General features: G+C 40.3%; 1 protein-coding gene across 4 annotated transcripts in view; it reads left to right on the top strand.

Moving 5' to 3' along the window:
• The first annotated feature begins 2687 nt into the window (after positions 1 to 2687).
• Positions 2688 to 14423, top strand: part of LOC140716851 (T-cell surface glycoprotein CD3 delta chain-like) — a 49814-nt gene continuing 38078 nt past the window's right edge. For 3 of the 4 annotated variants that reach the window (XM_073029831.1, XM_073029830.1, XM_073029828.1), the window contains exon 1: positions 2688 to 2899. In XM_073029831.1, the coding sequence (XP_072885932.1) occupies positions 2845 to 2899 (55 nt within the window). In that variant the 5' untranslated portion in view covers positions 2688 to 2844. Of the gene's footprint in view, positions 2900 to 9236; positions 9258 to 10550; positions 10731 to 11377; positions 11495 to 13266; positions 13314 to 14423 lie in introns of all 4 variants that reach the window. The other variant, XM_073029829.1, reaches the window with a different exon arrangement.

The raw sequence follows: 14423 nt of genomic DNA, 5'->3' as shown, positions 1-14423 counted from the left end.
AAAAGGACCATCACCCAGGGCGTGCCCTATTCTCACTGCTTCCATCAGGGAGGAGGAACAGGAGCCTGAAGACACACACTTCAGGAACTGCTTCTTCCCCACTGCCATCAGATTTCTGAATAATGTTGAACCCATGAACACATACGTCACTGTTTCTCCCTCTTTTTACACTATTTAATATATACGTATTTCCCATTGTAATTTTTAGTTTTTTTATTCTATATTGCAATGTACTGCTGCCAAAAAGCAACAAATTTCTCAACATATGGCAGTGATGTTAAACCTGATTCTGATTCTGATCCACATTGAAGAACAGATTGGAAACAGAAGAGACTATGGTTGCTAGAATCTGGAGCAACTCGACAGGTTGACAATTCAGTCATTACCCCCACGAGATGCTGCTCGGCCTACTGAGTGCTTCCAGCAGATTGTTTATGAGGAACAGATTTTTGGCCACTAGGAGGAAACAGTTGACAAGAACACCCGCTGTGACAGGCAATACACTGTAATTACCATAATCAGAAATGATGAGATGGTCATGAGCTTTTTTGAGGTCCCTGGTATCCCCCTCCCTCTATTAAAGCTCGGGGTCTCAGAGTTCAGAGTTCAATTCCACATCACCTGTAAGGAGTCTGTGTGTCCTTCCTGTTTTCTCCTACAGTCCAAGGATTTACCGGCTGGTAGGTTAATTGGTGATTGTAAATTATCCTGTGATGAGGCTAGGGTTAAATTGAGGGTTGCTGGGTAGTGCAGCTCGAAGGGCCGGAAGGGCCTGTTCTGTGCTGTATCTCAATAAATAAATAAATTACCCTTCAACCATTAGAGTCTTGAACTAGAGAGGATAACTTCACTCTCCCCATCACTGATCTGTTTGCAAACCTATGGACTCACTTTCAAGGACTCTGTACCTCATGTTGTCTATATACAGATATATACAGAATGTGTGTATGTATGTGTATATGTGCATATATATAAAATATTATTCTTTTTGTATTTGCACAGTATTTTTCACATTGGTTGTTGTCTGTCCTGTTGGGTGTGGAATTTCATTGATTCTGTGGTGATTCTTGTATTTATTGTGATTGCCTGCAAAACACAAAAAGAATCTCAGGGTTGGTGTAAAGTGGCATATTTGCACTCTGATAAATTTACTTTGAACTTTGATAATACTGATGAGTCCACATTTGTCATGATTATCAGCAAGTTGTAGAAGTCCCAACCCCTCTGTTCCTTCTATGCACCATCAATTCGCAAAGGCTTCCTGTTTCTGGGACATGTGGAGCTGTTTTCTTTTCCTTGCAACATAGTGAAGTTTCCAATCCAAGAAGGCCTTGCAAATGCAGTTAATTAACTCATCATTCTCCGGGTAATTTTCATCAAATTCTGTTCTGGAGGAGAGCCCAATTGTCTCTCAATCAGGTGAGCTTCGGGACAATCATCCAGACTCTGAAAGTACTCTGCAACCCCCAGTGTTTCAGGTCCTCATGTTGTCTTTAAAGCATTCAGCATTTATTTTCTTGTTTCTCCAGCTGGCATTGGTTCCGGACAGGCTGATGGAGGGGATGGAGTGATTTAGGTGATGTTTCTCACTCAGATGGTATCTAATAGCTGGATAAGGGACAACCCTGAGGCCTTGTTCTTGACAAAACCACACTCCTAGCATTTTATTAGAAAGGAGACTCCAGTGGAGGTAACTTTCCATTCTGCCACACCCTTTCCAACCCTGGCATTAAATTGCCCAGAGGATCAATTTACCTCCCACTGGGATGTGGGTGAGGGCTTTTTTTCCAGGGTCAAGTAAACATTCTCCTTGGCCTTATCTGTAGCTTCCCAAAGTTGGATGAGAGTGTTGATGGCCATTGTGTGTGCTGCTTTCATATTACATACAGTCAGTGTGAAGGTCCTTATTCCGCAGAACCAGATTAGTTCGTTCTTGATGTCAATAAACATCCTATAAAGGAACCTAAAACATTTTGACCTAAACCATAAATTATTAATTTTCCCCCACAGATGCTGTTCCACCTGCAGAGTTCCCCCAGCAGATTGTTGCTTAAGATGGAGGTGAGTCAGTCTATGATGGAGAAAGAAATTCACAAGTATGTTGGGGTTAGTTGAAGAGGAGTGTGCATAGATTCCTATGGATCAGGAACACCTATATGTTGTTTTGTGATGTAACTCGATTTGATTACCTTCCTTTACATCTCTGGCATCAATAACCTGACTGAATTTGAGCCAGTAGTCTGTTACAACCTGCAATATACTTCATGGATTCCCCACTGTGTGCACCCTCATGGTGGAGCCTCCAATTGGACAACAGCTTGCTCTGGGGCTGCTGATGGTCAGGCATTTTTGATGGATACTGACTATACATGCTATTTCACAGTGCATTCCCACAGACAAAAACCAATGAAAACAACTGAAGACACGTATTTACTGTACAACGAAGAATTTTCTTCCCAAGAAAGTTCCACTGTTGCCTGCAATCCCAAGTACTTTGTGAACGTGCATTTGGGATCTTTGTTTTACATTGTTCAGTTTTGACTTATTTGAATTTAAAGTGTCTTAAATTATTTAAAAAAATAAAACGTTTAAGAATCAAACATTTTTTGAGTAGCTCCGATTGCCACCATGACGTCTACTGCAGAGCCCAGAGTAGCTGAAGCCTCACTGTTTCCTGTTGTGTATCTGAAGGGGAATCAGTAGCGGCCAACGTCTCCTCAACCCCCAGAGCAGATACTGTCATCACATTTCCACAGCCCAGTGTGCAAGAATATTATAGTCATTGAAAATTAGCTAAATTTGTTTCGAGTTTTTAATTTGTTTTCCTCCAAAGGTAGCGGAAAGATGCAATTTTCTAAGATCCTCGTGTTCATCGTGTTCATCGTGTTCCTGCTCTTCGGTAAGATCAATATCAAAGTTTTGTACTCTGGTGATAATGTCCTTTTCATTAACAATGTCAAACTACATTGGTTTAATTACATTTTGTCAGCGCCAGGGCCAACATGAATATCATCGAATTGTGAATGGTTCCCTCTATTGAAATTATTATATGTACTGTCAGTTTAATGCTTGTCCGCAAAAAATATTTTAGTCGTTCGTAGCTATAAAATCAAAATTAAAATTATTGCAAATGAGGCCAATGTATATTGTGAAATATGTTTACTTCAGTGGTCAAAAATATATGATAATAACTTGATTAGATTTGCGTTTCCCGGGTGTTAAACTGATGACCTAATCGTAACAACAAATACATTCCTATTTTCGCGTTAAATTTAAGCTTTTTTAGTTAGAAGGAGAAGAATAAATAACTTTTATAGAAGGGATAAAAGTAGAAACATAATATTTGCTTCCATGGGCTTTGTGATTTTGTTAAACTAGGAGTCAAGTCACTTAAAATCAAATTAAAAACTTCGGTATCAAGGCTTTGAAATAAAAGAACTTGTGAAATTCCAACCTGAACGAAGACGAAAAATAAAGTTTTTTGTATAACAAACAAACAATAATTCAGACCTGTGCAAAATCCATAAACCTTATAAACCCTGCATATAGGTTGGGTTGATAATAGCCCAATTCTTTAAAACAAAAACCCTAAGATGGTTAAAAGTACCTTCTCAGTATTGTTAAAAATATATTTTTATTATATTTTATAAACTGTTTCCTAAATTATGATTTTTTTTAAAAAAAATGCAAATATGTTATATAATTTGATTGTATTTTCCAGCGCATGCCTTTTAACTTGAATTGCTATCGTTCCAAATATATTTCTTGAGTTTAAATATTCGGAAAGTAGGTCACGGAGCAGCTGTCCTTGCGGGTTTTCTTTACAAGAGCAGCAAATTTCACAGATGTTAATTGCAAAATATATTTGTTATTGCCAATTAAATTAAACGCTGGTTTACAACTAAGACTTTGGTTTAATTAAGTATTTAACAGGGTAATTATCACGGTAATTACCCGGCTATTGGTTATTTATTTAACCCATTACCTGCGCACGCGCCTCCTGCCGCCCCGTGCCGCGCGCTCCGGGACCGGCCGCGAGCCCGATTTCTCGCGTGCTCCGGAGGACCGCCCGGTGCACATGCGCAATATCATAAGCGCCTTATCACCGCCATCATCCGCATCCTGTTCGCAGGATGTTTGAGTCCTTTAGGGCTGCTTCTTCCATTTATTTAGGAATTTTCTCTCCCATGCTGCACAATGTTTGCCAAACGCCATAATTTATTGCAGATGTAAAGCTATCTTAAAAATGTTTAAAAGTAAAGGTAGTATTTCCAGCATCTGCAGATTTTCTCGTGTTTGCAGTAATATTTTCTTGTGGTTTTGCCATCTATGTCATTGAAACCAAATGGCCTCATGAATGGTGTTAGGATATGACTTTAATTTTTTTCCTCAATTTATTAGAGTGAATAAAATTAAGGCACTGTCATTTAAAAATGAGATACATTGAAGCTTATAAGAGGGCAGTGACTCGATTAGTGACAGAAAATTGTCCTCTGACTCCAGTATGAGTTTTGTGAAGCTGGGGTTCGTTTGATCACCTCTTAGTTGGTCAGAATAAATCCATTTGTAACTCTGGGTCCTGTGTTCAGTTCCAGTCCCTCTCTGCTCCAAGGATAACAAGAAGACTCCTTATCCATGGAGCAGAAGAGGTTCTGAGGAGATGTAACAGAGAGAGTTTAAAATATGGAAGTGTATGGAAACAGTTCCCATTGGCAGAAACACAGAACCAGAGGACAAAGAATGATGACTAGCAAAAGAAACAAATGGGACAAGAGGAATTTTTCAACAAATGAGGTTAGTGAAATGCACTCACAGATACCCTTGAAAGCAGTTAAAGTATACAAGAGGGAGTGAGGAAAAATGTCCAGAATAAAGGGATTTGCAAGGGTACAGAGAAGAAATAAGGGTATGGGGTGAGCTGGTTGCTGGTGTGGACAGCTTTCTGCAACTCAAGATTTTGCAGATCCTGGAAATCCAGAGTAACACACAAAATGCTAGAGAAATGTAGCAAGTCAGGCAGCATCAATGCAGAGGAAGAAAGATTGAACGTTTCTGGCCTGAGACCTTGTGTCAGAAACACAAAACAAGTAAGGAATCCACTAGCTGAGAGCCAATTGCAACTGTGCCCATCACTCACCCTTTTTATCACTGCTACATGAGTTTATTCCATTTTTACTTGAAGATATTCTGCAAGTCTCTAAGAGGGATAAGTAAGATTTTCAGGATTATTCGCCCTGGAGATATCTTCCCATATTAAGTCTGTGATTAGATGGTGTTACAATGGGATATGGGATCACACAGATTTCTAATTGGAATACATACAAGTTGGTCAATTTCTAAACCACTAGCATGGGGCTTTTGGAAAGATGCAATTAACATTTCTTACGTTTTGTTTTCCCCACAGCACAGTAATTTTGAAAATTGTATTTGTTCTGTCAATGAAGGAAGCATTTTGGGGTTTGGGGAAGAAGATTCTAGTTGACCAACCACCTTCAATTTGAAATGGAATCTGAGAGTGATGTGAATATTAGTGAGGACATTGGACATGAAGAGGGAGAAATGCCTGTTGATAGTTGGGCTGAAGGGCACCAGGATGCAGATTGGAGTATCACTCTTGAAGATATTCATGTGCCATCTTTCACAGAACCTACTGGTCCCCAGCACCAGCTCACAAGTACAGCTAGCCCTCTGGATTACTTCAGTTTACTCTGGCCAAACACCTTGTACAACACCATAGCTGAGGAAACCAATCGTTATGCAATACAGTGCCAAGAGAAAGCAGGCAAAAGGGATTCCTCTTGGATTCCCACTGATTCCCAGGAAATCAAGGCTTTCCTGGCTATGAACATAATGATGGGCATCAAGCAACTGCCTCGCATCTCTTTGTACTGGAGCCAAGACACAGCCCTCCGCTGCCCATGGATTTCCTCTGTCATGTCCAGGGACAGGTTTTGGAAAATAAACCAGTACCTCCATCTTCGAGACAACAAAGGAGCCCTGGACAAATCAGACCCCAATCATGATCCAATATACAAAGTCAGAGCCCTCATGGAGGTAATACGCTGCCTTTTTGGCCAGTGTTATCGTCCGAATCGTGAGCTCAGTGTCGATGAGGCCATGGTTGCTTACAAAGGTCGGCTATATTTCAAGCAGTACACCCCCACCAAGCCAACAAAGTGGGGTTTAAAGGTGTGGATGCTGTGTGAAGCTACAACAGGCTACTGCCTGAACTTCAATGTCTATACTGGTCGGCGGATGACTAAGTCCCCGTATAGTACTGGCTATGATGTAGTGATGGAGCTCTGCCGTCCCTACTTCCACCGCAATCACCACGTGTACTTCGACCGCTTTTTTTCAAGCCCCGTTCTGCTAGAGCAGCTGGAGGAGCAAGGGACGAAGGCATGTGCCACCACACACCTCAACCGTCGAGGGCTCCCCATCGAAGCCAGAAAAATGAAGCTTAAGAAACTGGGTGATGTTAGGTTCTTTCAGAAAGGATCTTTATTGCTAACCATTTGGAAAGATAAGCGACAAGTAGTGACACTCTCAACAAACCAAGGGGGCAAGATGATTGCAAACTCAGGGGTAGTCAAGCCTCAGTCAGTGATTGAGTACAATAAGTACATGGGTGGTGTCGATATTTCGGATCAGATGAGAAGTTATTATCCTGTGGGTCGTCCCTCCAAAAAGTGGTGGAGATGTCTTTTGTGGTTTTCATTGAATATTACTATTGTCAATGCCTGGCTTATCTTCAAAAGCTCATCTCATGATCCACCACTCCCCAGCCGCTATGACCATCTGAACTTCAGGACAGCTCTGGCCAAGATGCTCCGTGGGGATTACTCAGCGGGAGGGAGCAGGAGAGGCAGGCTGTCCTTGTCCGTGGAAACCAGATACCAAGTGGCCTTCTCCAACCCCAGCGCACACAACATGGTGAAGATAGAAGGACGCAAGAAGGTATGCCGGGAGTGCTCACGAAGCAAGCGCAAAACCGTCTCTGGGAGATCAGTGGAGACGTCTTTCAAGTGCGAATTTTGTGAAGTTCCTTTGTGCAGAATTAGATGCTTTAAAGATTACCATCAGTCCCTCCCTTAACATCAGGATTGCTCCAGGAATGATTTCTCAGACCCTGTTGGGAGTGATCCAGAAGGGAGAAAAAATCAGACAAAGCATTACAACAAGAAATGGTTCACTTTCTTTGAGTTCAAGATTCTGTGGTAGGTCTCCCTGATTTGGGGAGCTGTACTTCGACTTGAGTGATGTGGCTACAACATGTGCACCCTGGATCAAACATTGGACTAAATTGTCACCGCATCTCATTGAAACAGATCCATTGAGGATCCCTGAGAAAAGAATTCTCTTAGAAGAAGCCACATAGTGACTTGTCAAGCCATGGATAGCAAGAATATTTCCTTCTGAATGCTTGCAATTCTTTGATAGAAAGTGACAGGAGATATTGAAATTCCTTGTTTGGTGGTACAGTTGTTGATGGGTGGTCTTGTGATGAAAGCTTCTATAACATGTCAAATCCACTTATAACCCCGTACTGATCTCTTGCCTAAAACAGACAACATCTGTCACAGTTTCCTCCAATATGGTGCTGATTTCTTGTACATGTGTGCATATGTTACCTATACTTGGACATATTTTTGTGCAATCTTAAACAGAGCCCTGGTTGCGGATCAGAGGGATGCATAGGTACTAAGATGAAACTGTTGTGTCTGGCAGGCCTGACTTGGGTATTCCTTGAGAGGAAATGGTACATCAGAAAGTTAACTGGAGGATGCCAGTTAAGGATTAATTCCAGATTTTGACAGATGCTCGTAAATTACTGCCTCCCATTCTTTAAAAAAACTTACTCCTTGTTTTTATTAAGTGAATCTGTTTGGAAAGTTTTACACTGATTTGCATTTTTAATGATAATTGTCACATGTTGGGTATGGGGAAGGGCCCTTAATGTCTTTGCATGCTCTGTGGTGCATTTTAACTACAAATGATCTCCTGTGTCAAATAAGCATTCATGCAACCTTGTTTTTCCCCGAATCCATTGTTTTGCTTGCAGTATACCTTGGAGAATCTGAGAGACATTTAATTAAAGAATTATTGGCTTATTCCCTGGTGTTCAGTGATAGATTTTCTTTATATAATTTTCCTTGATAACTTTTGTAAATCAGTTTCTTTCATTGACACCTGATTCAGTAAATCCAACAATTAATACATTGCTCAAAAAGGACCAGCATATGTAATGAATAATATGGGTCACATTTCCCACCTTCAGAGAATATCTAATGAATAAATATCAAATCTGAGTAACAGATTTTGTAGAGCTGCAGGGCTTTGTTTATCATTATGATTTCACTTTTCGCACACTTCATGCTTAGAAAGTTGCCATGACAAGCCCTAATTTCAGAGTTTGCATTTCCTGAAAGTACTTTGCTCACATCCAAGGAAGTAACACTATCAGATCTGCTCCTTGGGTATAAAGTTTTTGTCACTGGAATTGTTCATTAATTTTTTATCAGTATTCAGTCTGAATCAATTTTTAACTGGAACCATGTGAGCCCTTGATTAAGAAGAGTCTTAGTTTCCAAGATTACTTCTTGGTTAACAAGATAGGTGCAGAAGGAGGTCACTTGGCCCTTCTACCACCTTTTGATATGATCATGGCTGATCTGTCCCCAGCATCATCTCCTCTTTGTGGCATTTCTTCAAAGCCCTCAACTCCTTGATCTTTTGAAGAATTATCTATTTATCAGAGATACAATCCTCTACAGCCTTCAAGGGTAGAGATTTTGAGAGATTCATCACCCTGTGAGAAATTTCTATACTCCTCTGTTTAAAATGATTGCTCCCTAAGCTTGTTTACTCCACTGAAGTGAACAATAGAAAAGTCAAAGCTATATCCTTACACCATTCATAAGGCTCATTTGCACTGTCAGTTACAGAGTTCAGAAGCATTTTCTCTGAGTTCATGAATATGCAATTAGGATATTAGGATAATGTGCAATGAAGAAAATCTCAACTATAATTGATTGGACAGTGCGACAGTTATGTGATCAAGACACTATGGAGGCAATAATGGTTTTTACTGGGACTTGATACTAACCTTAATCACCTGTATATTCTGGTTGGTCTGTGTCTAAATGTGCCTTCCACCTTGCAGTCAGTGTTATATTTAATGGTAAACTACAATCCTTATTGGCCTGGTGACTGATTTTTAATTTCTTTTTACTCAGGGAATTCTGATGGAACAGTTGGTAAGCTGTTTTTTTTATTATTGGGTTTACAAATAAGTTGGAAATATGAAAGGTAAGAAATTGAAGGTTAGGATTTGTGTTAGATTTCCCAGTCTTTTGCTTTGGTTTCCCTGATCCTTGTCTTGTCTCCTGGATAAAGCAACAGCTAGGACATTTCCTCCTTTTCCCCTTGTGACTCCCTTGTCAAGATCTCTGTATCTCAGTTGGTTCCCCACCCCCCACTTTTCTTGCCACTTCCCTCTGAAACTGTCATGAGAGCCTGCCAGTCAGAGATGTAGGTGTAAAGGTCCTTGGTTCACTGAACTTCCACTTAAGATGTTGGGAAAGGCTGTGACACAGAATCAAGTTCCCTGACCAGAAACATTTGGAAATCCTCATAGGTAACATTATATGTGAGTCGTAGAGAATAAACAGTTCAGCAACCAATAAGAATAATAGAATAGTAAGAAGATAAGTAAAATATTACAAAGAGCCATCCAGAGCTGTTTGTCCGAAGGTCAGTTTTAAAAATTCTCGACATGGAAAACTGTCTCTTTGCATATTGACATGGGGTCTCACTTCTTGAAGGGCCTCAGTGATCCAGTTGTATTTATGTGATGGAGACACAAGAGACAGCAGATGCTGGAATCTGGAGGAACTCTGAAGGTGCTGGAGGAACTCAGCAGGTCAGGCAGCATCTATGAGGAAAGTTAACTGTCTGTTCTCCACTGCTAATACATAAGCACCAGGTAGTATGTGTAAGCAGTCAAGAATAAACAGGCAGCCAACCAATCAGAATAATAGAATATTACAAAGATGAGTAAAATAGTACAAAAATATATCCTGAGCTGTGTGACTGAAAAACAATTTGGCAGTTTGCATTTAGTTTTAAAAGTTCTGGAAATGGAAATCTAGCCCTTTGCACATTGACAGAGGTTCAGGTCCATCTATGAGAGGAAATGGACTGTTGACATTTCAGGTTCTCAACCAGAAATGCTGACTGTCCATTTCCCCCCAATGATCCTGTCTGATCCACTGAGTTCCTCCAGCACCTTGTGTCTTTCTTTCAGAATATGGCCCTTTTCAAGATTATTATCACTATCAATTGTCAATACTGAGGAGAAATCCATTTCTTTCTCTCTCCCTTCTTGACTTCTCTTTCACATCCGTATTCTAAGCTTGACACCAGCTGAATAGACAAAGCTGAGTTCAAATGTTTAGCTGAGAAGCAGACTCTGGATTCTGGCAGGGAGCTTATCTCCCAGTTGGTAGAACTGTATGAATGCTGCTCAGTTCCTGCACTTTGTTGCCTAGTGATCAAGGAGCAGTCTAGTGGAATCACTTTGCAGTGTCCAAATGCTGGAGAATGGGAGAAGGACGGAAGGAAAATGGACAGTGGGATTGTGAAACTGACAAGGCTTTCAGACACTGATACTGGAGAATATACCTGCATTGATGGCCAACAAAGGTCCTCTACTTTCGTGTTTGTCAAACGTAAGTTGATCTTTTTGTATGTAACAGATGTAATAAGTGGTGCTGGGCATTATGTTAGTATTGCTTTTCATCACATCAATGTCCTTGAGTTATCTGACACTTAATTCCTGATTGTGTTGGCGTGTGGTCAAGTGGTTAAGGCGTCGGTCTAGTGATCTGAAGGTTGTTAGTTCGAGCCTCAATGTGTTGTGTCCTTGAGCAAGGCACTTAACCACACATTGCTCTGTGACCACACCGGTGCCAAGCTGTATCGGCCTAGTGCCCTTCCCTTGGACAACATCGGTGGCGTGGAGAGGGGAGACTTGCAGCATGGGCAACTGCCGGTCTTCCATACAACTTTGCCTAGGCCTCAGTCATCATCGAAATCGATGGACAGTCTAAGAAGAAGAATTCCTGATTGCAATATTGCCAATTTAGGTTGGGAGCAAAAAGAAATGGTGAGGTTTCTTTCTTAAAGACAGGAAGGGACATCTGATTATTATGACTGTACTCTCCAATTCAGCACTGGCTGAACTTTGGAAGAAAGTCAGCTACTTCCCAAAGGTGTTTATCAATGTAGCATCAATAAGATTAGGAGAAAAATTACCCTGATAAAATTTTTATCATAAAAATCTGATAAAAATTTTTCACCCTATTTTTAATTTCAGTTTGCAAGAACTGTGTGCAGTTGGACCCTAGCACCATCTCTGGAATTGTGATTGGAGACCTTATTGCCACCATCTTTATCGCTGTGGCCATTTACTGTGTGGTATCTTCAAACAAGGGTAAAGGTTACCATTTATATAATTAATCCTAATTAATTTTGCCCTGATTTTTTCAGGCTTTACTTCCTTTACCTTTAAAGCCTCTATGTTCTAGGACAACCTTTGTCCTTGGGCCAATACTTTATTCATCAGTCATGGTAGAATAATGTACCTATCCCAGCAAAGCTCATTGGAACCTTGAGGCGTGGGTTTTCAACAAAAAGCTGCTTCTCCACTGCCATCAGGTACTTGAACTGACCTGAACAACCATAGTATCCTTACACATCAGTGACAATTGGCAGTGGTTTAACATCCAATAAACTTGCAAGTTCACATCCCAATATAATTTGGTGTGACTGAATTCTAAAATCTCACAATGTGATTGGCAATAGATAAAATAACCATAGAAATGTCCAAACTGTCAAACAAAGACTCAAGATACTAAAACAACTCAATGGATCAGGCAGCATCTATGGAGGGAAATGGATAGTTACCATTTCAAGTTGAGCTCCTTCATCCAGATTCTTTCCATAGATACTTCCTCACACCTGGGTTCCTCCAGCACCTTTTGTGTTGCTCCAGATTCTGCACTCTTGTGTCTCTGCCATACAAAGACAACTGGATCACTGAGGCCCTTCAAGAAGTGGAACCTTATTTTGTTGGACAGAATGTGCACAAGGTTACTTTTCCATTTCCAGAATTTTTAAAACTGAATTAAAACTGACCTTCTGACACACAGCTCTGGATGGCTCTATGTAATATTTTATTTATCTTCATAATGTTCTACTATTCTGATTGGTTGTTTACCTGTTTATTCTCAACTACAAAAACACAGTACCTGTCCTTTGTGTGTTAGCAGTCGAGAATAAACTGATTTCCAAATGTTTCTGATCAGGAAATTTGATTCATTTTCTGTGTCACTGTCATTCCCAACATCTTAAGAATAAGTTCAGTGAACCAAGAGCTTAGGCCTATAAATTATTTTACCCTTACATCTCTGACTGGTAAGCTCTCACAGCAGTTTCTGGTGGAAGTGGCAAACAAAGTGAAATCACTGAAATACCGAGATCTGGGCAGGGAGTCACCCTGGCACCTTGATGTAACAGTAGAGAAAGTGGAAGAAATGTCCCAGCTGCTGGACCAGGAGATATGACAATGAGAAAGAAAAACAAAGTTAAAGAGTGCAGGAAATCTCAAGCATTTAACCTTCACTTTCTTATCTTTTCATATATCCAAGTTACTTTTAAAGCCAGTAGTAAGAAAACAGCATATCAACCATGATACAAAATCTGGTTAAGTTTTTGGTCTTATAAACCTGTTATTTATATGCAGGTCATCGGTCAGTAAAAAATAATAATTTGTCTTTTTCTTAATTTCATGAATTTGGGGGTCATCATTTAGTGTTTTACAGTTGAGAGGTACATTTAAACACATGCAATAATATGATAATTAGCAGAAAATCCATTATTGTGATTTTAATAGAGGGAGAAATATTGCCCAGGTCACTGGGAATAATTTCCTTTTTATGAAAGTAGTGTCATGCAAGTTATATTATGTGTCATCAACAGCTGGCTAAGACAGCTGACAGGAACTTAGAGTTCAATGATCCTTCTGAAAGAAGGAATATGTAGGTTGCTTCAGTAGCTTGGACATGGGGGAGTTCAGCTGTACAGGAGGTGTTGTCTTTCAAAAGGAACAGTCCTGTTAATTGTTTGCCTGTACATCTGGGGCTTTGGTCCAGCTGCAGATGATGATTCCAAGTTTCTTACTACTTTGCTTTACTTTCCTTCCAGCTTCTGGCAATAGGAGCTTTATTCCCCATAACAATGATCTCTATCAGGTAAGGACAGTTAACAGTTATCATCTATAGTGCTCACTTAATTGAGTTTGAGTAAGTTTTGGTCTTTGGGGCATTGTGTAGTTAAATGTGTGGAGTTTGCTTGTTCCTCCTGTTACCCCAATGGGTTTTCCTCATGTGCTTCAATTTTATCCAGCCCCTGGTGTGTGCACGAGGCAGGAGAATCAAAAGAGTTATTGATAGCCATGTACAACATATTAGTTTACAATGGAATCAGTTGGAGAAACCAAACAACATGAACTGATAGATGAGAATGCAAGGAAGCTGGTATCCAATGGTTTGTTGCCTTTATGGTTGAGGATGGCTTGACCCTACCACCACCATCTCCCCACATATGGCTATGTCCAGCTGATCCAGAGGTAATTGGTGGGAATATAGGCAAAACCTTCAAATATCTTCCATTGACGAAATGTTTTATTTGTAAGCACTGATAAGCATCTTCCCTGAAACTGGCAGGTTCAAGTTTTGCAATATGGATGTGTTGGTACTGAAGGATTGGGATGGGAAGCGGAGAACTGCTCCTAGAACTCTGCCACCATGTATAGGCATGGATATACATAACTCTCCTTCTTGGCAGAGGTTTCCTGATATTGGGATGTGTGGAATTCAGGTATATTAGTGCAAAGAGCTGAGAGTGTGAAGCTGTAATTTTGTAAACCCATATCCAATGAAGTGAAGGAGATTTTATAGAGAGACAGAATGTCTCAGGCCAACCAAAAGCTGATCTGCTTAGATTAAAGATACTTCCAGCTCTTGGCCCTTGGCTTTGGAGATAGGAGTCTTCAAGAATTCATCTAGATTTCTTCTACATTTTATAATAGTTTCTATCTCCACAACTCTTTCAGCCAGCAAGTTGTGCATTCTTCACCTCCTCCCACCACTGCCTTTGATGAAGAATTTTCCTCAACTCTTCCACCAATCGTCTAATGCTTTATTCTATATTTATCGCTCTTCTTTCAGAGAGAAGTATCTCCCTTCCCTTCCTTCTTTCCAAGTCTCTCATAATTGTATATTTATAATGACACACAGAGTCCATTCAGTCCATCACTCTGACCTATGAACATATACTTTGCTGCTAAAAATCATGACAGG

This window comes from Hemitrygon akajei, chromosome 26 (genome assembly GCF_048418815.1).
Source record: "Hemitrygon akajei chromosome 26, sHemAka1.3, whole genome shotgun sequence".
NCBI lineage: Eukaryota > Metazoa > Chordata > Chondrichthyes > Myliobatiformes > Dasyatidae > Hemitrygon > Hemitrygon akajei.
The sequence above is the reverse complement of the archived record's forward strand: the minus strand, read 5'-3'. Positions and strand labels throughout refer to the sequence as shown.